The sequence below is a fragment of the Hemicordylus capensis genome, chromosome 2 (assembly GCF_027244095.1).
Source record: "Hemicordylus capensis ecotype Gifberg chromosome 2, rHemCap1.1.pri, whole genome shotgun sequence".
In the NCBI taxonomy this organism is placed as follows: domain Eukaryota; kingdom Metazoa; phylum Chordata; class Lepidosauria; order Squamata; family Cordylidae; genus Hemicordylus; species Hemicordylus capensis.
In genome coordinates, this window is record NC_069658.1 from 46,030,130 (window position 1) to 46,053,250 (window position 23,121).

At 43.8% G+C, this 23,121-nt stretch overlaps 1 protein-coding gene and 1 long non-coding RNA gene across 6 annotated transcripts in view; one reads left to right on the forward strand and one right to left on the reverse strand.

Moving 5' to 3' along the window:
- Window positions 1-23,121, forward strand: part of DMGDH (dimethylglycine dehydrogenase) — a 94,096-nt gene that overhangs the window by 47,456 nt on the left and 23,519 nt on the right. The window contains exons 8-14 of the mRNA XM_053295437.1: window positions 7,179-7,348; window positions 7,696-7,849; window positions 13,796-13,961; window positions 16,156-16,286; window positions 17,098-17,315; window positions 17,506-17,663; window positions 18,792-18,851. Coding sequence (XP_053151412.1) covers window positions 7,179-7,348; window positions 7,696-7,849; window positions 13,796-13,961; window positions 16,156-16,286; window positions 17,098-17,315; window positions 17,506-17,663; window positions 18,792-18,851 — 1,057 coding nt within the window. The remainder of the gene's footprint in view (window positions 1-7,178; window positions 7,349-7,695; window positions 7,850-13,795; window positions 13,962-16,155; window positions 16,287-17,097; window positions 17,316-17,505; window positions 17,664-18,791; window positions 18,852-23,121) is intronic.
- Window positions 1-23,121, reverse strand: part of LOC128344710 (uncharacterized) — a 61,163-nt gene that overhangs the window by 3,598 nt on the left and 34,444 nt on the right. Inside the window, exons 4-5 of one of the 5 annotated variants that reach the window (XR_008316002.1) lie at window positions 20,235-20,279; window positions 2,421-7,827 (exon numbers count right to left, since the gene is read on the reverse strand). The exons of 1 other annotated variant lie outside the window; for it this stretch is intronic. This is a non-coding gene — a long non-coding RNA (uncharacterized LOC128344710). Of the gene's footprint in view, window positions 1-1,395; window positions 1,643-2,420; window positions 7,828-17,162; window positions 17,292-20,234; window positions 20,280-23,121 lie in introns of those variants that run through there. 3 more of the 5 variants (XR_008316001.1, XR_008315999.1, XR_008315998.1) reach the window with 3 other exon arrangements.

The following is a 23,121-nucleotide window of genomic DNA, read 5'->3' on the forward strand; positions in this document are numbered from 1 at the left end:
AGCGGGATATAAAATGTAAAATAATAATTAATAATTAATTCTTCATTCAATCATTATACTTTAAGGTTTTGGCTGTACTAGATTGTATTAATTGTCAAAGAAGGATAGTATGTGTGGGAGATGCTTGGTTCTGTGAGAGTCTGGAGGCTGAAGATATTGGACTGGTTCAGACATAATGTCAAAAAATTGTTACATGAACAAACCTTTAAACACCATGGACCTGCAGGTTCCCTCTAGCCCCGACCTTGCCCTTGTGCACTGTAGTTTCATCCCTCTCTCCCTGGTTTGGAGCAAACCATAGTTTGACATTTGATCTGAACCAGTGCTTGACCTGAAAAACAGGATTAGAAACCAAGATCAAACCATGGTTTCCAGTACTGTTATGCATGGGAAGTGTTATGAGCCAAACAGGTATTTCCCAAGTTCCACCTTAATTTGGAGATGCTGCTCTGGGGGGATTCTTAAGCAACTGAAATGCAGTCAGAGACTTAAAGTGAATCACTGGGACTTCTCCTGGCAAGGCACATTCTCTTCCCAGTAGCTAAAAACCAGAGACCTAAAGGACTTCCTTGTGAAGTTCGGTCTCCCCTGCAGCAGTAGCCAGAGATCTAAAGAGAACTGCCAGGGTTATCCCAATGAGGCTCACTCTCCCTGATGGCTACATCTCTTCACTAGGTGTTGTTGATACCATCAGGCTATAGCCAAAGTCCTCAGCAACACGTTTGATGCTTTCCCCCCTGAGCTGGTTCCCCTCGAGCTGCCCAAGCAAACCATTCCCATCTATAGGGCCAGGGCTTGATCAGGGGCTCTCCCCTGGTGGTGCTACAGTCAGTCCCGAGACCTAAAGTGGCCCTATGCCATCTCATGTGTGGAGAGGGCAGCACCGTAAAACACAGGCTATGAAACTCTACCCAGAGATCAACTTTCAGTGAGATGTCAGACTGTATCCAATGGTTATACTGACACCAGATTCAGCCCTAGCTCCTGCAACTTGGACTCCTGTCTGCAGGAGGCTTGCCTGTACCAGGAGGGGTGCCAAGAGGGCTTTGTCTGCCTATCAGCTTCTGCTAGGAACCTTGGGAAGCTGTTCAATTCAAAAGGAACAATGCAGCATGGGACAGGTGATCAATTGGTAGCCTCAGTCCCTAGAGACCTAAAGTGCCCTCTGTGGCTCAGTCTCCCCAAATGGGACCCCTGCGAGACCACTCAATTGACCTCAAGTCCTATCCTAACCGCCCCAGACTGGCTTTCTTCCAGCAGGAAGGCTAATCAGCCTGGTCCTCATTCCTCCCAATTCCTACAGTCCTTTGATTTACCCAATTCATTACGTAGGCAGGATTCCACCCAGTGGTTATGGTAGGAGAGCCAAGAATTGTTTGTCCTTTTTTAGTGAATTTTATTGAGAAAAGTGTGTAAAGAAGTACAGAGAAATGCTTGGCAGCAAACTATCTAACCTGATAAAATACAATCCTGAGGGATGGGGGAAGGGAGATTTGGAAGTGTGTATGAAGAGCACAGGGAGAGAAGGGGAAAGGGTTTGGTCCAAATTGATGCAGGAAGACCTCCACTGGCCAGGTTTCAGTCTTTTCCTGGGTTTTTACCAATCCAAGGTTTGAAGCAATGCAGCGGGGGTGCAGGGAGGCTAGAATGTTAAGCAATACATGTTAGAGAAGTACTGACGAAAAGAGAAGTTGGTTCTCTGACTAAGTCCACTTGACTTGGGTCCAAATGATTATACCTTGCATCCTGGGTCTTATCTCATGTACCCCACTGTTGTTCAAAAATATTCTGATGGACTACAGTGTCATGCAAGATCTTCAGTCTTGATCAGCAATAAAGTCCAGATGGCTGTCTTGACCTCTAAGCTCAAGACTCATTGATGTAGATGAGGCAGGAGATGGGAGTAGAGGAGGGAAAAGGATAGGGGGACAATAACTCTATTCTAATGCGAACATTGAATTTCCAAGGCCTTGGAAGTTGTAGCAATTAGCACAAAACAAGTGTGATCCTCCCCCCCCTTCTATTCTAGGGCCTGATATGTGGGAAGCTGTTAACAAGGAACATGCTGGCATCCTGTTTACTCTAACAAGCAAGAGTGAGAGAGTGGAATGTCATGGTTTCCCAAATCAGCAAGGTCACTGGGCAGCTTTCTTTCAGCACCAGGAATATTAAGCTTTACTATAACAGCATGCTTCTTTGTCTCTTTGCCATAGTCCTTTGGTGTGCAGCTTTTGGCTTAAGACGATCAGGCCCAGGTACAAAATGTATAAAATGCAATTACAAACAGGTTAATAGCAATAACAATAAGGCAAGTCATGGTGAAAGGCATTAGTTTAGACTTGTTGCAAATAGTGTTAGTTCAAGGGCGTAGCAAGGTTGGAGTGGGCCCAGAGACAAGATTTTAAAATGCCACCCCCCCCCCCGAAGCTCAGCTCCAAATGGTTTTGTAAATTGTGGACGATGCGAGTCATTTAATGGTACTAGAGAAAGACATGCTGTTCTGGTAGCTCCAGGTCTTAACACTCACATCAATTTCAGAGGATGAATACAACTGAAAGAAGCCCAGGCGGGTGCACAGCTGGGGGAGTCAGTCATGTGAATTGCTTCTGGGGGGGCCCCAAGGCAGGGGGCCCCCAGACAACTGTCTCCCCTTGCCCTATTATACTTACGCCCCTGTGTTAGTTACAGCAATCCCAGCTCATGCCTCCTTAGAGATGCAGGCAACCCCATCTGAGACTGAAACAGGCTGGCTTGTACAGAAGCACAATACATGGCATGACTGAATAAACCAACATGCCCAGGCCCACATGCTTCCTGCTTCCCCTTCCCCTTCCCCTTCCCAGCTCTTTTGCTGAATTTTGTTTATGGTGCAATCATGGAAGTTTAAACCAAATGTCTGTGGATCATCAGAACCTGGGTTTTTACCTGGAAAAAAGGCATTTACAAACCAAGATTAAACCAGCATTTAAAACATTCCGCTTTGGTTTCAAATGCAGATTTAATTGTAGTATGTAAACCACAGTTAACACTCAGGTAACCTCATGCAATAGTTGTTCAAGAAAAACTGGGCAAGATGAATTTGGTTCCAGTGAAGTGTAACTAGAACTATAATATGTTTGCACGTTCTCTTATCACTTAATCTTTAGTCCACAGCCTAACTGCTTATCTTTTATTCTCTTTACATATGAGGCACTTCACATGATTGGTGTGAAGCGCCAGACAGGGTTTGTGTGGGGAGAGCGGGCTTAGCCCACTCTCTCTGAACACGGACAGTTGCTCGTTGCTGGGTGGCCAGATTGGCTGCCCAGATGAGTGGCTGCTCCAGTTGGGTACTCCCGCGCCCGGCCGCAGCTCCTTCGGGAGCTCTGGGGAAGGAGAGCACCACCATGTGGCCCCCCGGCTCCCCAAACTTCAGGAAGGCACCGTGTGAGTGCACGGTGGCTTCCTGGGATCCCCCCCACCCCAGTGTGTCATTTGACACATGATCAAATAAACAAGGTTGACGGAGGGCTTGCTCCATTAACCTTGTTTAGGGTGAGGGGTAGTTAGGCAGGCTAGCCGGCCGAGAACCACCGGGCTCACCCACGAGCCTAGTGGTTTTCACGTTTGCTCAGAACTGAGCTAAGGGAGCCCAGCCCAGTTTTGAGCAATCATGTGAATAGCTTCACTGTCATATCTAAGATTACACAGTTTTCCAGTTTTTTAAAATAAGAAAGATTAATCACTGCAGACTGTATTAGTGTCAAAATACATTTTTCTTTAAGAATCTGAAGGTATTTGATAAAAAGTTAAAATGAAAATTTTCAAACAGTCCACAGCACAGACTTCAGAACATCACCCTTCCAGTAAATAGGGTAGTATTTTGACCTGGCTATAGTGCTATGATAGCAAATGACAATTCTGCTGTTGACCTTATTGAAAATCAGTTAAGGATTCCTAAATCATTCTCAACATCTGTATCATGTCCATTTTGGAAATTCCATCAGTGGAAGGCAGTTTTCCTAGCTTAATAAATATCCTAATGTTTTGGACAATACATTGTAAAATTTCAAATGAAATAAACCATTAGTAGAAATAAACATTGGTGTCTGAAGGTTGGGCATAACTGGGCAATTGTTCCCTCCCCCCAGACTGAGCCAGTCCCATTGAATTCAACAAGGCTTATTCACAGTTAAGTGGGTATATGTGTGCGCATCAGTTTTCCTTCCAAGACATGCACTTGTGTGAGCACACACAAGTTTTTGGATGTCCATTCAGATAATTTTAGATCCTGCTCAGGTTGGATCAGGAAGGTTCCACCCACTCTGAATGCAGCCCCTGTGTGGAGCTGCCTCCTAGTGGTGGGGGCTGGGAATTCCAAAGTAGAATTCCAACTTTTACTGAAGTGCACAGTCCTAATCATATTAATTCTGCTTTGTCATGTAAGCTCCACTTGTTGCAATTGTTTTATTATTAATTTAAATGTATAAAATGTATAGTGTGCCCTAACTGTAAGGCTTAGCACAGCTATCCAATTTTTAAAGATCTCATTCATCTTCTCAGCAATCATATATGAGGTCTCTATTTTTCTCATTTTATAGATGAATGGCTAAGATGGACATATAGTCACACACAGGATTGTCCTTTGAAGGCTGCTTCATATAAGATGTATTTCATAAGACAGAATACACTACCTTGTAGGGAATTACATGATGCTTGCATATGTCATGCACATATATAAAATAAATAATAATAATAATAATATCTATGTGACGTTTTGTCATGTGTATATGCAGTGAGAAGCTGCAGTTAGAAGCAGCAGTTACCTACTGCATGAACACATGGTGACATAGACACATTGGCTGCATTCAGATGTAACGTAAAACCAAGGTCGACAAATCTGTGGTTTCATTTTGAAACCATGAATTGTATCACAGGCGTTTGTCCAATCACAGTTTAGCAACTTCTGGTTTCAGGAGAGGGAAGCCCCTCCGTCTTTCTTGGCCGCTGAGGCTGATCCCAGCAAGCTCCATGGCCAGACTGTGTCCAAAGTGTCAGCATATCAGCAGAGCAGTCACGATTGGCCACGATCTTGAAGGGGGCATGCCAAACGTGATCATGCATTTTCAGAACAGTATAACATAGGAACATAGGAAACTGCCATATACTGAGTCAGACCATTGGTCTATCTAGCTTAGTGTTGTCTTCACAGACTGGCAGCGGCTTCTCCAAGGTTGCAGGCAGGAATCTCTTTCAGCCCTATCTTGGAGAAGCCAAGGAGGGAACTTGGAACCTTCTGCTCTTCCCAGAGCGGCTCCATTCCCTGAGGGGAATATCTTACAGTGCTCACACTTCTAGTCTTCCATTCATATGCAGTCAGGACAACCTTGCTTAGCTAAGGGAACAAGTCATGCTTGCTACCACAGGACCAGCTCTCCTCTCCGGTCCGCCTGTCCTCAGCAGGGAAAGGGCATTTAAATCCCTTCTTCTGACAGCATTGGTACTGCCACCCCCACAAGAGTCCTGTACCAAAATAGTCCCGCACAAACAAGGTTTCGAAGGGGGGGGGTTGTGGGGCACTATATCCCTGTTACTCAGGATAGGGAAGGGAACATGATTATCTTTAGGAGGGGATATGTATATGAGGGAGGCCAAGGGATCAAAGATCCTTGGGGGTCTGTCCCGGCATGACTTTATGAGAGCTGCAGTCCATGCAGACCAAACCACACTTCTGTTCTGCTGGCAGCTTGCTGACAGTGGGCTTTCATTCTCATGAGAGAGCCAGGCTACTGGGGAGGACCATCGGGTGCAAAACCCTAGGTCTTCCATCAGACTACATGCTCATGAGTTGAGCTAACCCAACAAAAGGGGCTCTACTCTGATCAAAGATAAAAAAAATTGCAATGCTACCCCCTCCTCCCCTGGGAATCCTTTGCACACAACTAAAGTAGATATTGTCGCTCCATGTGTCAGAGCCTGGCCACATGTGTGGATGCAGGCAGGGTGGGGGGGATACCAGGTACAGGGAAGGATCATTATTCCCATTCAAAATTCCCAAGTTTGGTCTGGCTTTACACCACATGCAAATCTGCTGGCATGGGGAATCGGAGAGGGGAGTCCCAATTTCCAGTGACCCCAGGAAAGTGGGGTCACCATTGCAAGCACAAGCAAAATTGCACATGTCCACATGGGCAGGCAGGATGGGAGGGGGCACGATTGGACAGCTATCTCTAGGCAGTTGCCAAGATAGGGAGAGCAGTCGCTAGGTGTAGCGGATTACAGCCTTTGTCGCAGATTTCCCAGTCTAATCATAATTTTTTTTGTTGACCTTGTCTGACTCACTGAGGTTTGCACTAGCTGAAAACTAGAATGTCTGTATTTATATTTAACATATTTGTATACCGCTCAAAATGCAAGTCTCTGGGTGGTTTACAACAAAATAAAAATTGCAAATAAAAAGGTTAAAACATTACAACAATTTAAAATTTAAAAAGTTAAACAAACTATTAAAACATTATCTAATTACCAATCAAGCTTGTCAATCATTAGCACAAGCAGAAGAACAGGGAGGAGAACTGGTCTTGTGGTAGCAAGCATGACCTGTCTCCTTTGCTAAGCAGGGTCCAACCTGGTTTGCATTTGAAAGGGAGACTACATGATGTGTGAGCACTGTAAGATATTCCCCTTAGGTGATAGGGCCACTCTGGGAAGCGCATCTGTATGCAGAAAGTTCAAAGTTACCTCTTGCAACCTTGGGAAGCCACAGCCAGTCTGTGTAGACAATACTGAGTTAGATGGACCAATAGTCCAACTCAGTAGAAGGCAGGTTCCTATGTTACTAATAATTTCTAGCAGTGAGTTTATAATCCTCAAGGCCTGTGATGAAATGTTTTGTGATATAACTCCCTAGTGAAATAAGAGCCTCCCCGTCTTTGACAGCTTTTAAAAAGTCTTTAAAGACGCATCTGTTCACCCAGGTTTAATATTGTTTTAATGGTTTTAATGCTGTTTTAAAATATTGTTTAAAAAAATTTAAATTGTTGTGATGTTTTAAACTTTTTGTTTTTGTTTTAACTAATGTTTTACTTTCTGTTTTTATTTTGTTGTAAATCAGCCAGAGATGTAAGTTTTGGGTGGTATAAAAATATGTTAGTTAAATAAATAAATAAGTTGGGGATGTAATTGTCTGTTTTTTTCAGATATGGCATAATCCACGCTGGTGGCATAGGAAAATATCTCAGTGACTGGATAATTGCTGGGGAGCCTCCTTTTGATCTAATAGAGGTAGATCCAAATAGGTATGGAAAATGGACAACCACAGAATATACAGAGGCAAAAGCAAGAGAATCGTATGGATTTAACAATATTGGTAAGATGCCTGCTTATAGGTTTTTCCCATATATAACACAAAAAATGAACACTTGAATATAAGATACTTGCACTGTTTCTTCTTCTTCTTCATCCTCTTTTTTCTGGACTAAAAGAAAGCAGGGCCTGATTTGTTGTGGCAATTTACATTATGCACTGAACATATAAAGTGCTGCTTTTCTTGTTTTGTATCTGTTATGGTGCTTCACAGCCTCTGGAGATGTATTGGGTAGAAACATTGTTTGTATGTACATGCAAAATATTTAGCATAGGTGTGCAACAAGTGATTTATTCCCATATCTTACTATGCTGATGAATAATATTTACTGTGACTTTTTTGCTTTGTAGTTGGTTATCCCAAAGAAGAAAGATTTGCTGGGAGACCTACAGAAAGAGTCAGTGGGCTCTATGAAGTCCTTAAGTCTAAATGCTCCATGGGATTCCATGCAGGATGGGAACAGCCTCACTGGTTCTACAAACCTGGGGATGAGATTGGATACAAGTAAACAAAAAAGTTAACTGTTTATTGTTGCATTGTGCTCAATTAGTATGAATATGAGCCATAAAATTATCTTTCAGAATTTAAAGTAGTTTAAATCCTATTACAGCTGTATAGTTTTTAGCCTACTTTCCTTATGGAAAGTAAGCTTATGAGATTACCTGGCATTGTGTGTGTGTGTGTGTGTGTGTGTGTGTGTGTGTGTGTGTGTGAATGTGTGTCCTCCACCCCCATCAACTTCACAATGCCTGGGCCAATATGAACCAAACTGAGTACAGTTGTAGGGACACCTCAACAGTATAGTTTGTGATGATGTCATCCACCCCTATTCAAGATGACGGATATGTAAATATTAGGGATGTGCATGCAACAAGGTGGGTGAAGTTCAAAGGTGGGGGGGTCCTGCTTTAAGGGCGGGAGAGGGTGCACTTACCCCTCCCTCCACTTTTTCCCTGCTGGCGCTCCATTATCAAAGGCTCTTTTAGGGTGGCAGCATAGCTCCCTGCCCTCTTTGCCCGGAAGTAGTAGGAAGTACCTGGTGCACGTGCGCACACCCCACTTGTGCTCAAACACATTGGGAGGGCACAACGTGCACACGCCCAGCATGCACACATGCGCCAGGCAAAGAGGGGATGGGGCAAAGAGGGGATGGGGCAGTAGGGAGGTATGCTGCCACCCTGAAGAAGCCTTTGATAATGGAGTGCCAGTGGGGGGAAAGTGGAGGGAGGGGTAAGTGTACCCTCCCCTGCCCTTAAAATACAACACACACACCCCACCCACCTTCGAAACGGCCGGAATGCTGGTTGTTTGAACAAGTTCGTGCACATCCCTAGTAAACATTTCAGGCTAAAATGGGCTAACTTGTGAACCACCTTACCAATCTGAACCAAAATTTGCTACAGCTGTAGGGACACCTCAATGGCATAGTTTGATGATGTCATCCACTCCAATTCAAGATGGCGGGTGCATGAACATTTGCGGCACAAGTAGGCTAACTTGTGAACTGCCTAACCGGTTTGGACCAAATTTAGTCCAGTTGTAAGGATAGTGAAAGGAAAGTAGGCAGATTAGTTAACTTAACTGTTTTGGCTGTTTGGCTGACTAGATGTATAGACATCTGCTTAACCAGCGTGCTTAACCAGAGTGCTGGACTAGGACCGGGGAGACCCGAGTTCAAATCCTCATTCAGCCATGAAACTATCTGGGTGACTCTGGGCCAGTCACTTCTCTCTCTCTGCCTAACCTACTTCACAGGGTTGTTGTGAAAGCGAAACTCAGGTATGTAGTACACCGCTCTCTTCCTCCAAGGAGCCCAGTGGGATATAAATGTAAAAATAATAATAATAATAATAATAACTGCAATACTGCAACATACTTTGGGAGGAGAGCTAGTTTTGTGGTAGCAGGCATGAATTGTCCCCTTTGCTAAGCAGGGTTTGCATGCTTTACATTTGAATGGGATATTACATGTGTAAGATATTCCCCTTAGGGTATGGGACTGCTCTGGGAAGAGCATCTGTATGCTTGCATACAGAAAATTCCAACTTCCCTCCCTGGCATCTCCAAGATAAAGCTGAGAGAGACTCTTGCCTGTAACTTTGGAGAAGCCGCTGCCAGTTTGGGTAGACAATACTGGGCTAAATGGACCAATGGTCTGACTTGATATAAGGCAGTTTCCTATTTTCCTACCAGAACGACTTGTTAATTCTAATATTTTAGGCTCTTTTAAAAAACTGCACATGAAGTAAATTAACAGAACACATAAATAATACAAACCTAACTTGGTTTTAAACTGGTTTAACTGTTGTGTTTTCCCCTAAATAAATGTTAATTATCATGTTAGCATAATCAAAGCAGTTTAGGTTTGTAATATATTGATTGATTTGTATACCATCTTTTAGGCCGCAGCCTTTCAAATTGGTTTACATACAGTTAAAAGCAGAAAATAAAGTGTCTTGGTGGCTGCTGCTGGTTTTCAAGGCTTCAGCAGGCCCATTATTAATAACACCCATGAAAATGGCCACCAGGAAAACTGGCAACAGATGGGTTATATAGTGGGCCTTCTCCCCTACTGAACTGCCTAAAGAAGCGTAGGGCGGCTGGTGGCAGCCTGTGTGAGGCCGCTGCAGAGCCCCCTGGCCCCGCCCCCAAATCTGATGTCCGACACAGGGGGCCGGCTAGCCACGCCCTCACGCCTGATGTCAGATGTGGGGGCGTGGTCTCCCTCCCAAACAGGGCTGCGCAGCCCCATTTGGAAGGAAGATCGGCCCGCGCTGCATTGGGCAGTGCAGGCCAGAGCAACTCTCCCTGCCTTAAAGGCAGGGAGATACGTTCTGGCCACGCTGCCAACACAGTGTCAGCCAATCTCCCTTCCAAACAGGGTCGTGTGGCCCCGTTTGAGAGAAAGATTGATCAGCCCTCCTGCATTGGCAGCAAGACCAGGAGCGGCTCTCCCTGCCTTTAAGGCAGGGAGAGTCACTCCAGTCATGCTGCCAGTGCAGCACTGTAGTGCGGGGCTGATTTCGGTTCCCCACGCAGCCCCGTTTGGGACCAAAATAATGCGGCTCCCCACGTCTGATGTCAGACGCAGGGGGCGTGTCTGGAGCCGTGCTTGCAGCCCCTGATTGGTGGCAGCCTGGGTTCTTTGAACCCGTTCGCCCAATGGTGGCTCCACTCCTGACTGCCTATACCTCTACAGCCTGTAATGGCTGGAATAGTTGCACTTTCTCATAAAGCAAATACTGCAGGCTCAGGATATGCCTGGAACCTTTCTCGAGGCGGCAGGGGTGTTCCCTTAAGGGCGGGGGAGGGTGCACTTGCTCCTCCCACCGCATTTTCCCTGCCAATGCTCTGTTGTATCAAAGCCCCTCAGGGCGGCAGTGTACCTCCCTACCCCCCCCACCACCGTTGCCCTCATTGGCTGGAAGTGGCCAGAAATACTGGGCACACGTGCGCCCGTCATGTGTGCACGTGCACCTTTCTGCCATGCATGCACCCGATGGGCGCACGCGCGCCTGGTACTTCCGGCCACTTCCAGCTGATGAGGGCAATGGGGCGGCAGGGAGGTACACTGCCGCCCCAAGGGGATTTGATACAACAGAGCATCGGCAGGGAAAATGCGGCGGGAGGGGTAAGTGCACCCTCCCCCGCCCTTAACAGAACATTCCCGCTGCCTCCGAAAGCTGAAACAGCCCCGGTGGCCAAAATGTTTCGGAGGCCTCTATAATGGCCTGTTTTTGCAAATGCAAGTTCTCTGGGCAGTTTACAAAACAATAAAAACAGCCAATAAAAGACTAAAACATTTCAACAATTAAAATTAAAAAGTTAAAACTATTAAAACACAGCCAAAACAGTATCTAATTAAAAGCCTGGGTGAACCAATGCGTCTTGACTAACCTTTTAAAAGTTGTAAGAGATGGGGAGGCTCTTATTTCAGCAGGAAGTGTGTTCTAAAGCCTCGGGGCAGCAATGGAGAAGGCCTGTCCCCAAGTAGCCACCAGACGAGCCGGTGGCAACTGCAGACGAACCTCTCCAGATGATCTCAATAGGCGGTGTGGTTCATAGTGAAGAAGACGTTCTCTTAAATACCCAGGGCCCAAGCTGTTTAGGGCTTTATAGGTTATAACCAAGACCTTGTACTCTGCCCGGAAACTTATCAGCAGCCAGTGTAGATGTTTTAAGATAGGAGTGATATGGTCTCTCCGAGATGTTCCAGATAGCAACCTGGCCGCCACATTCTGGACTAACTGGAGTTTCCGGACTACGTACAAAGGCAGCCCCACATAGAGTCCATTGCAGTGAGGTGACCAGCAAATGTACTACTGTTCTGAGGTCATTTATCTCAAGAAATAGACTCAGCTGACGTATCAGCCGAAGCTGATAAAAGGCACCTCTGGCCACTTAACAGAGTTAAGGCATAAGTATGTAATTCCACCTTGCATATAGTTCCAGCTCTCAAATCCAACATCTGGATGAAAGAGTGAGTGCAAATCTTATGTATAGAATTGTGAGCTCCTTGCAAAATGGTCTTTGTCAAAGAGGTAACAAATAGCTAGATATTGCTGTGGTGTGTGTGTGTAGTAATTTGTGGTGTAGAGGAATGGTGGGCTAAAGCATTTCCTGAAAGATGCTCTAGCTCACCCGACCTCTCCTCCATACTTCCACGCCATTCACCTCTTCCTTTTTAAATCCAAGGTATGTGGGAGGAGTAGAAGGAGCAGTGGGTGGAAGAGACGGATGGAGGAAGAGGGCAGAGGCAATCTGCCACTTGAGGCAGCCACTTCAGTCCGCCCTATAGATAGACCAGTCCTCAGTCATGCACTGCTTATTCTCTGGGAACTGCCTCCAGAACAAGAGCTTTTCATCTGGGTCTTTTTCCTTTTTCCTTTGCTACTTATACAGGGGATCTGGACAAATAAATATCCTTTTCCTTGCAGGAGTCGCAATCTAAAACACCATGACATCTTCATTCTTCAGAGCATACTGTGTTACAATCTCTAGCTCATAATATGATACAAATCAACTATGTCAGCAAATTCACTGAAAGCAAGGTTCTATTCTAAGGTGCTTAACTTTAGAAGAAAAATTATTAAAGCATTTTGCTTTATTATCAAATATCAGTTAATCTGATCTGATTGATCTAGATTTGTAGCAATTAAAATGTAAACTATTGCCCTTTGTGGTGATCTAGTATCCTTCACAACGTGGGTGATGCACCTGCAAAGTAGTCTCTGCAGAAAGATTTTCAAGCTCCCCAAGATGCTCTATAGGTCGCCCTAAGCACGCCTAGTATCTTCGGCAATGGAGTACCCTTTTGCTCAGTTCTTACAGTTTGGATTAGTTTTGTAGGTATTTGTACTGATGGATGACAAAAAGAAATTTAAAAGGTGTTCTTCATGCTGCAGGATGCTTCTCTCATCTGACAAACATGATTGTTGCCTACTTTGCCTTGGAGAGGACCATATTGTCCAAACCTGCAAGATTTGCTTATCTTTTTTTAAGCAAAGCAGAAAATTAAGTTTAAGGGTTGCTTTGTATGAACAAGTGATATGCCCTCCGACCCAGATGCTGCAATCCCCCTTACCATTGACATTTTCTGACCAATGACAATCAAAGTTGCAGTTGGTATCAGCAACTTCTCTGGCTAAGGCCTTGAAAGAGGCTTTTTAAAAGCCTCACAATGTCTCCAAAGACATCATAGACACCAGAAGAATCGTAAACACCATGACAACTCTCCACCCCACGCTAAACATCAGAAAACGTTGTTGACATCGACCCTAACACAGTCAACCCCTATATCTAAGTCCCTCCATAGACCAATACCGATGGTCCCAAAAGAGAAGCATCTAACTCGGACAATGAGGGTTCAGTCGCCGCCTCTGGTTTCAACATTGCCAATGCCGCACAAGGCTCAAACGCCATTGCCTTCTATGGTTCAGATTCTACCTCCAACCCAATCTCAGTCCTCTTCTTCCTCTCCAGAAATCATAGAGCCACCTAGTTTCATTCTACTAGCTGCCTGGTCTACAGCGGTCAATCAGGAACTGAGCAAAAGGGTGCTTTGCCGCCAAAGATACTGAACATGCTTGGCGCATGAAGGGCACCACTACAGAGCCTCAGGGAGCTTTAAAATCCTTCCACAGGGGCTACTGTTCAGGCGCATAACCCACATTGTGAATGATAACAGATTATGAAAAGATCATGTATTACAGGTAAGCAACATTTTTTTACAGCTGGGAAAGTAATTGATAAACTTATCAGAATCAATACACTGCACATCTATTACTTTCAAATTATTTCTATAAAGAAGATGGAAGGAGGAAAGGAAAGGCGGGGAGAACAATGTCAAGACACTGTATTGTATAGAATGGGTTGCTTTAGCACAAAATTGACAACTACCAAGCAAGTGTTTTGTTTTCTTTAAAATGTACCTAAACATTTCTTTTCTAGGCCTAGTTTTCGACACACAAACTGGTTTGAACCTGTGGGTCGTGAATATAAACAGGTGTTGGAAAAAGTGGGTGTGATTGACCTTACTCCATTTGGCAAGTTTAGCATCAAAGGCAGTGATTCTGTTAAACTTTTGGATCGACTGCTTGCAAATGTGATCCCAAAGGTAAATAGAAATGTAATAATTGTATTAGTTTAGGAAGAGGTTCCATGAAAGTTGGAAATATTTGAAGATCATAGCTCTGTTCACATGAACTTCCACGTGTATAGCATCTGTGTGTGTTGAAGAAATGGGATCCCCATACCGTAGTGTGTCTGGCCCATCTTGTGTCCATATATTAGACATAATATCAAAATGGGATCAATACATATTGTGTTTATCCGATCAATGGAATCCTTTCACTTCACAGTGTTGAGGGAGGGATTAAATATTGCATGGATCAGATCTACACTCATTAGACTTCAGTCATATAGGCCTTACTTAAATGTTGCTTCTTGTCCATGGATGTCAATCACATCCAAGGTGGGACTGGTGTGCCCAGTGGCAGGGCGGGCATAATTCCATTCCATATTGCATGTAGGCACTATTCACTTGGAAGTTCATGTACACCAGGACAAATGAAGCATTTTGATCCATGCTTTCTTTCCTCCAAATACATCACCATGGGAAAAGTATTTTAAGATACCTGGAAAGACCAATAGATTAATTACAGTGGGTATAGGAAAGAATCACCCCCTTTGATAGACCTTAAATTCTGGTTCCCTTACATCCTGAAATGAAAACACAAAGAAAATTCCCTTCACCAGCTGTACTTATCCAATGCAACCTATAACATCCAACTGAAAAACATCACAATTACAGTCCAGAAAAAGTGTCAGAAATAAAAAACAAGAATTACTGAGACTGAAAAAGGATCACACACACACACATACACACACACACACACACACACACACACACACACACACCATGTCAATATTTTGTTGAACCACCTTTTGCTTTAATAACAGCCTTGAGTCTGTTGGGATACTTCTCTATCAACCTTGCACATCTAGACGGAGCAATATTTGCCCACTCCTCCATACAGAACTGTTCAAGTTCGGTCACATTGGATGGTAGGTGTTGGTGGAATGCTATCCTCCCTGGATCCGGTCGGCCCTCCAAACTGGATGGAAGAGCAAGGAGGAAACTGGTAAGAGAGGTTACCAAGAGGCCAATGGCCACTCTGAAGGACTGCATGTGACAACAATTTCACGAGTGCTCCACAGATGTGGCTTGTTCGGGAGGGTCGCAAGGAGAAAGCCACTTCTCAAGAAAGGCCACATTAAAGCTCGTTTGAGCTTTGCCAGAAGGCACCTTGAAGATTCTGATGCCAAATGGAAAAAGGTCTTATGGTCAGATGAGACCAAGATTGAACTATTTGGCCTCAACACCAAACAGTACACCTGGCATAAATCCAACGCAGCTCACCATCCACAACACACCATACCTACAGTGAAGCATGGAGGTGGCAGCATCCTGTTGTGGGGGTGTTTCCCTGCCTCAGGGACTGGGGCTCTCGTTAGGGGCAAAATACCATCAGATTCTGGAAGAAAAGCTGCTACCCTCTGCCAGACAGTTGAGGATGGGCAGAAGATTCACCTTTCAACATGACAACGATCCAAAGCACACAGCAAAATTGACCACACAGTGGCTGAAGGAGAAAAAAGTGAACATCCTCTTGTGGCTCAGTCAGAGCCCAGACCTAAATCCCATAGAAAATCTGTGGAGAGATTTGAAGATAGCAGTCCACCAACACCTACCATCCAATGTGACCGAACTTGAACAGTTCTGTATGGAGGAGTGGGCAAATATTGCTCCGTCTAGATGTGCAAGGTTGATAGACAAGTATCCCAACAGACTCAAGGCTGTTATTAAAGCAAAGGGTGGTTCAACAAAATATTGACATTGGGGGGGGGGGTGATCCTTTTTCAATCTCAGTAATTCTTGTTTTTTATTTCTGACACTTTTTCTGGACTGTAATTGTGATGTTTTTCAGTTGGATGTTATAGGTTGCATTGGATAAGTACAGCTGGTGAAGGGAATTTTCTTTGTGTTTTCATTTCAGGATGTAAGGGAACCAGAATTTAAGGTCTATCAAAGGGGGTGATTCTTTCCTATACCCACTGTATGTGTAGTAAACACTTCTATTAGAAAAAGGCCTTTGGTTCCAGAAATTCACTGAAAGAAGTGGGGTTTAAGCATGTGTAATTCTGTGCTGGATTATGGCTAGTATATTAGAGAAATAGTTTAATCTCCATCACACTCTTAAATGATGTCTACTATATGGGGTTATACTTTCTTATTTTTTACATTATAGGTGGGTTTCACAAATATAAGTCATATGTTAACCCCAAGAGGAAGAGTCTATGCTGAGCTCACAGTCTCTCATTTGAAACCAGGAGAATTTTTGTTAATTACTGGCTCTGGATCAGAACTTCATGATCTGAGGCGAGTATACATTTTAACTATTTGGGTTTAAATGTTTTTTACTGTGCTGGGACAAGGGGAGGAACTACAGTTCAGGAAGGTCAGAAGAACTTATGCACATGCATAATGAAGCTTTTTGGATTAGAGACAAAATTGTGAATGGCTCATCATAAAAATGCTGCCAGAGTTTGTCTTCTTTCCAGACATGACTCATTCACAAAATCTTATATAGAAGCCTGGTTCTCCCAGTCTGGGCCTGTGTATCCTGGTGAAAAGGAGGCTGCAACAGATTGAATGCACACTGCAAATACTTTAGGGGATTATATTGTACTAGAGAAGGAGATATTTATTTGGTTTAAAATGACAAATGGCCACAGGAACTAATTCCTGTTGGCTGTCCATTGATAAATTAAACTCGGAGTTCAAAAGGAACTTTATAAATAGTTGCAGTGATAAATTTTGTGGTAGCCTAAGTAAGAACAGCTGTGAGAAGAAAAATAATCTCATTGATTTCAACAGTGAGTTGGTTAAATTTACTTTTCTTTCTTTCTTGATTTGTTGGGGTTTCCATTCTTTCCTCTGGGCATCAATGACTGAACAATTGGAGATGTGCTAGTGGGAGAGGTGGGCCTGTTTTAAAGATCCAAGAAAATGTTCACTTGGAGATAGTTGTTGGGGTTTTTCTTAATGTTTGCAGTATACCTGGTTGCCATATATGTGGATCTAAGTATTTTTAGGCATTATGAGTTGCTCCTGTTACTACTCTTCCTCCTTGCATTTGTTAATATTTCACACAATTTATTTTGGTCAAAATCCTGTCTTTTGTATACAGATGGATTGAAGAGGAGGCATTGAGAGGGCAATACAACGTTGAGATTAGAAACGTTACAGAAGAATTTGGAGTACTAGGTATAGCTGGTCCATATGCACGGAAAGTTCTCCAGAAGTTAACAACAGAAGACTTCAGTGATGCTGCATTTCGTTTTCTACTATCCAGGCATTTAAAAATTGGTGATATTCCTGTAACTGCAATTAGAATATCATATACGGGTAAGTGATGGTGAAATTATTAAGATTTTTAATCTCAAAAGTTAAATAACTGGTCTAAGAGACAGCAATCCAGACATGAAAAAAGATTATTTCATTTAATGTTTATTTCATTTTAATAAAACCTGTATATTATGGTGGCCACAGTCTAATTCTACACTTGATTAAGTTTTTAACTTTTGGTTTGTAATAGGTGAATTGGGCTGGGAGTTGTACCACAGGCGAGAGGATTCTGCAGCTTTGTACTCTATAATCATGGAAGCAGGCTATGAAGAAGGAATTGACAACTTTGGAACATATGCAATGAATGCATTAAGGCTAGAAAAGGCTTTTCGGGCCTGGGGGGCAGAGGTTTGAAAATAGCAATTTCATTATACTTTTATTTTTGTGTTATTTAAGTGTTAATCAGAAGTAATCATATGTCTGTGTTGCCAACTTTTTGATGCCTAATAGAGACAAATAAGAGAGACAACTACTACTGTATTAACATCTGTACTTTGCTGTGGGTGGGGGGACAGTTAGATGCTGCATTACATTTGTGGCACAAATGGTTCCTTTTTCCTTATTTAATTTTTTCAGAGACATTAGATACAATTTACACAATAAATCCCTACCCATCTCTTTGTTCTTACCCTCCCCGCTATGCCTCCTAAGTAATCCCTGCCACTTTCCTCTCAGCCTCACAAGTACAAATCCCAAGTGACCTACTGAGTGCAGGAATCTGGTTGGCATCACTGGATGATATCCAGGGCAGCATTCTGAGGATACAGCAAGAGGCTGTGTTCCTGAAGGCAGAGTCTTTCCAAGCAACAAAGCACTGGCATGGGGGAAGGGGAGCAATTGTTACTGATCTTCCCTGCCTCCAAGTGTTCTTTGCCTACCACCTATTTTTGCAAGCTACTAGAAGGCTACTAATGGTGCAGGGGAAGTAACTTACCTAGGGAGCAAGAGGTTGCTGGTTTGAATCCCTGCTGGTACACCTGTATTTGGCAGCAGCGATACAGGAAGATGCTGAAAGGCATCATCTCATACTGTGCAGGAGATGGCAATGGTAAACACCTCCTGTATTCTACCAAAGAAAACCACAAGGCTCTGTGGTCGCCAGAAGTCGACACCGACTCGATGGCACAACTTTACTTTTACTTTAGAAGAAGAGCTGAGAAAAGCAATTTTATCTTCATAGAAAATAACATGTGTAGTGGCATCAATGAGACCTGTATTTGGACAGTTATAATAAGATTACAAGCCCTTCTTGCTCTGCTCCGCAGCACCACGGTCATGGGTGGTTCAGAACCACCTGTGTTAGCCTGCACTGAATGTCAACCACTGAGGATTGCTGTTCTTTAGCCAAACTGAGATGTTATACATTGAACATACAAAAGAATTAAGTGGAACAATATCAGCAAAGAAGTGAAGGAAATATGCCACCTGCTGGTTTATCATGAAATGATTAAATAGCATACACTTTTTTTTAAACAGATGAATTGCGACACCAATCCTCTGGAAGCTGGACTAAAATATTTTATAAAGTTAAATAAGGTAGGCCTGCAATATTTTCAGAACTATATAACTGAACTTCTTCTCATGCATATTTTCAGATAAATATTGTACAAAACCAAGTCCAGATATTCATAAATGTCTGCAAGACTGTTCCTTTGTGTGCACTAGAGGAATTATTTCAGTGCATATAACTGTTTTGATAGGTAGCTTGAGCCTGAAAATGCTTCACTAACTAATGCCATATTTGGCATCTGCCAAAGAATTTGAGGATCTGAGTTACTCTTGTGCACAGCCCTCATTTATTTAAAATGAATTTTCTTCTCATTCAGGATTCTTGATTGAGCTGATATTCAAGCAATTGCAGATATATTGGTTAATGCAGCATATGTGAGGCTTTAGTAGATGAATAGCTTTTTCAGTTGGTTAGTAGGTAAAATAACTATATTTTTATTTTATTTTTACAAATACTGTCACGGCATACATAACATATTACTTAGAGGTATACATAAGACTTGTTTTGCTGAATCTCACCAAGGTCCATTTAGTCCAGGCTCAGCTTAGGCCCTGCAGCTGTTTTTGAACTACAACTCCCATAATTCCCAGCCACAGTGGCCAATAGCCAAGGATTATGGGAATTGTAGGTCAACATCTGCAGGAGGGCTGAAGTTGAGCAGCACTGATTTAGTCCAACATTCTCTGCTTGCAACAGCAGCCACCAGGACACCTCTGAAAGACTTACTAGTGGGACATGAGGATCTGAAGGCTCATGATGCACTATCTAGCTGAAGCCAAGCGCGTCTGGGGAGAGACATGATACTATGGTTCACACGATCACAATGATGTCCATAAACGGTTAAATCCCAGATCCTTATATAGTATGCATGCTCCTGTAGAACATATTGTAAGAACCCAGAAGTTTTCACTGATCCTAGATCTGCAATGCACAAACCAGGATCAACAAGCAGAGTTCAAGTCTCAGATTAACAATCCCAGTTAAATGCTGGGTTGGTGCAGCACCAACTGGGGGTTGGCAAAGACTTCTGAGTTCTCATGACACACTCATAGGAGCACACACACCATGAAGATCTGGGGTTTAATGGTTAATGGACATTATTGTGATCATATGAGCCAGCCCTATGAATGCTAAATTGTCATCTCCTGTTTATCCCCCACATCTAGTACTCAAGTATACTGCTTCTGAACACAGATGTTCCATTTAGCTGTCATGATTCATTGGACTGATCCGTCATGCATTTGTTCAGTCCTTTTTTAAAGGTCTCAATTCCAAGCTTAGGACTAAGCTTAGGCAGTGAATTTGATAAGTATGTCTTAACTTGTCCTAAATTTGTTGCCAATCAACTTTATTGAGTTCTAGTATTATGAAAGTGGAAGATAAATTGCTTTCTAACCATCTTTCCATACCTTCCTAATTGTATAAACTTTTATCGAATTCTCCTTAGGGCCAAACTAGAGGAGACAACAGAGAATCATAAATGCAGTTTTCTTCTCTTGAAACATTTGAAAATAGGGTTCACAGACAACTCTCCCCCCACATGCTGTTTTCCACCCCCCACCCAATGCTACTATTTATCCCACTAATAAAAATACATATGGGCACATGTATTTTTCCAAACAAAGCAAATAGCAAGTGGGAGTAGGAAAGGAAATTTTCATTAGGAAAATGGCATAAGGAAGGGGTTAAAGAACGTAGATTCAATATTAGACTATCATTATACTGAAATAGTTTTATTAAAGAGAGGAAGTAGACAAAAGTAGCATAAACATAGCAGAATATAAGATTATTTGAGAGTATGACTTTCTACACTTCTTGGTTAGGATGGAATTACCAAGAAGGGCCCCCAAACTTGCACATTCTGAAAGGCTTTTCAGGCTATTTCAAAGAGTCCAAGATGGCACTGACCAGTGTTCCTCTAACAGGGATTCCCAGATATTATTGACTACAACTCCCATAATCCCAAAGCAATTGCAGCTGGGGATTCTGGGAGTTGTAGTCAACAACATCTGGGAATCCCTGTTAAAGGGAACACTGGCACTGACTGCCTTTTTCTAGCAGTTACTCCAGTTTATGAGTTACTCCAGTCCAGGCAGATATGTTCTGTCAGAATTTCCTACCCTCCTCTGTGAGACAGGGTTATTTACCCAGTCAAACGGCAGTGTGCCAAGAGAATCAGGGGGCTCCAGTCACCAGGGCAACCCCAGTAATTACCTTTCAGAAGGCAGGAAGGGCTCAGAGAGGTGGGCAACAACTGCTGGGGGATGGGCGGGTGCAGCCCAAGAGGCAGCAGAATGGTAGAGATGGAATAGCGATGATATCAGCTCCACAGCTGCAGATGTGTGTAGAAATGCTAATGAAGGGGGTGGAGTTGGAGAACAAGTCCCCTTGGGAGGCCAGGGATTGGGTGGCCAATCCACTTGCCTGGCCAGGGAAGAAGGAGCAAGCTGGAAGGGGGGAGGAGTGTCCTAAATGTAGGGCTTTAATTAAGGCAGGGGCTGCCGAAGATGAGACGATCAGCAAGGATGGGGTAGCTTGGTCTGGTGGACTCCCGGAGAGGAGCTCAGACCTTTGCTCCTGCTGATAGGCGAAGGAGTGAAGTGACTATACTTTCCTCCTGCCCCAACTCTGAGGCAATGCCCATGCCTATAATTTAGTGCGAGAGGGTGGGAAGGTTAATTGGAGAATTCCCCCTCCCTAAACATGGACATGTTCCTCTCTGAGGATCAAGTAACATCCAGCACACCAAGAGAATGAAGAAAGAGAGCAGGTTCTTCATAGTGACCATTGTCATTCACACTGTAGGTGTCTGTGCACATGCAGAACATATCCCAGAACTTTCCAGAGCTAGTACTGCATTTTGGCCTTAAATCTGCCCCCCCCCCAGCTTACTCACTGAGGTTCCCGCCTCTTCCCTCAGTCTCTTTTCAACTGCCCCAGCGGTCATATCGGAGATCCTTCTTTCCACCTTTATCTGTGACTAAGCTAACAACCAAAAAAGATATTCCTTATCTCAAACCTGCTTTTATTTTTGTCTTCATCTTTCTCTTCCTTTTTCTTCTGACTTTCACTAAATGTTTTTGTATCTTCCGTTCCATCCCCACCCCACCACTCACCCCCTTGTTGTGGCTTATGGCTGTGAGGGCCACCTTCAAACACTGCGTGTTTTGCTCAGCAAACTGCCCTATTTCTGACAGCCACCCAGAGTGTCTGTCCTGCCTTGGGGAAGCCCACCGAATGGACATTTATAAAATCTGCCAAGCCTTCACCAGACAAATGTGCAGAAACCGCACCTCTTGGCTTCATGCCATTTTGTGGAATAGGGCCCTGCATGCCAGTTATACACTGGAGAATGCAACAGCTCTCAACAACTGGAAAGAGTGCAGCATTCTACCTATGACTCTTCTGTTTCTCACCACCACCTATACCACCATGATGAGCTCCGGCATGGCAGAGCCAGACCAGCAAGAGCTGCCTACACCGGACATAATGGGAAAGGCAGGGCCAGCAAAGGTGGGGACATTCCAACTACTCTCCAAGACTGATTTGAACCAGTCGGTACAGAGAAAAAAGGCCCAAAGCATCCTGCAGAGCCAGTTAAAAAGAAAAGGAAGAAGTTGGCTGACAACCGAAGCCAAAGGAAACAGTATTGGTAGCGACCTCCCTGCTCTTACAGCTCCCTCCCCAATTTCCATCAACAACAGAGAGTGACTGAGATCTACAGCCTGACCTTGATCCCGACAGGGAGAGTGAGTCAGACCGCATTCTCTGTTCTGAGGAAGGATTTGATCCAGTTATGAACCAGACTCCCCCTCTTACAATAAAGACAAATGTCCTCCTCACAGCTAGGAACCAGATCACCATCATAGATCTCCAATTACAGCAGGTCACCGGACTATAGGAGTGAGCACTACAGACATGCTTATTCTCCAGATTATTTTTATAGACCCCACATGGAATACATGTGGGTTGAGCTGAGAGTATACCTCTACTGCCCCCAAGCACTCAAGGCAGAGACCATGGGATACTGATGGATGGGAAAGAATCCCTCACTATTAACACACTCCCACCACTGCCTCTTTCACTCCAGATCTCCTTCAACACGAATAAGGCAAACAGGTCAAAACAAAGACAGTCCTGCTCTAAGCAACACCACAGGTACTTCAAGATCTAATGGGGACATGAAGGACAAATGACGAAGGCCAATCAACCCACCATTCCCATAACAGGCACTTTGAAAACTCCTCCAGCCAAGGAACCGACACCACCTCCGGACCACGAGTCAGACTCGGAGGA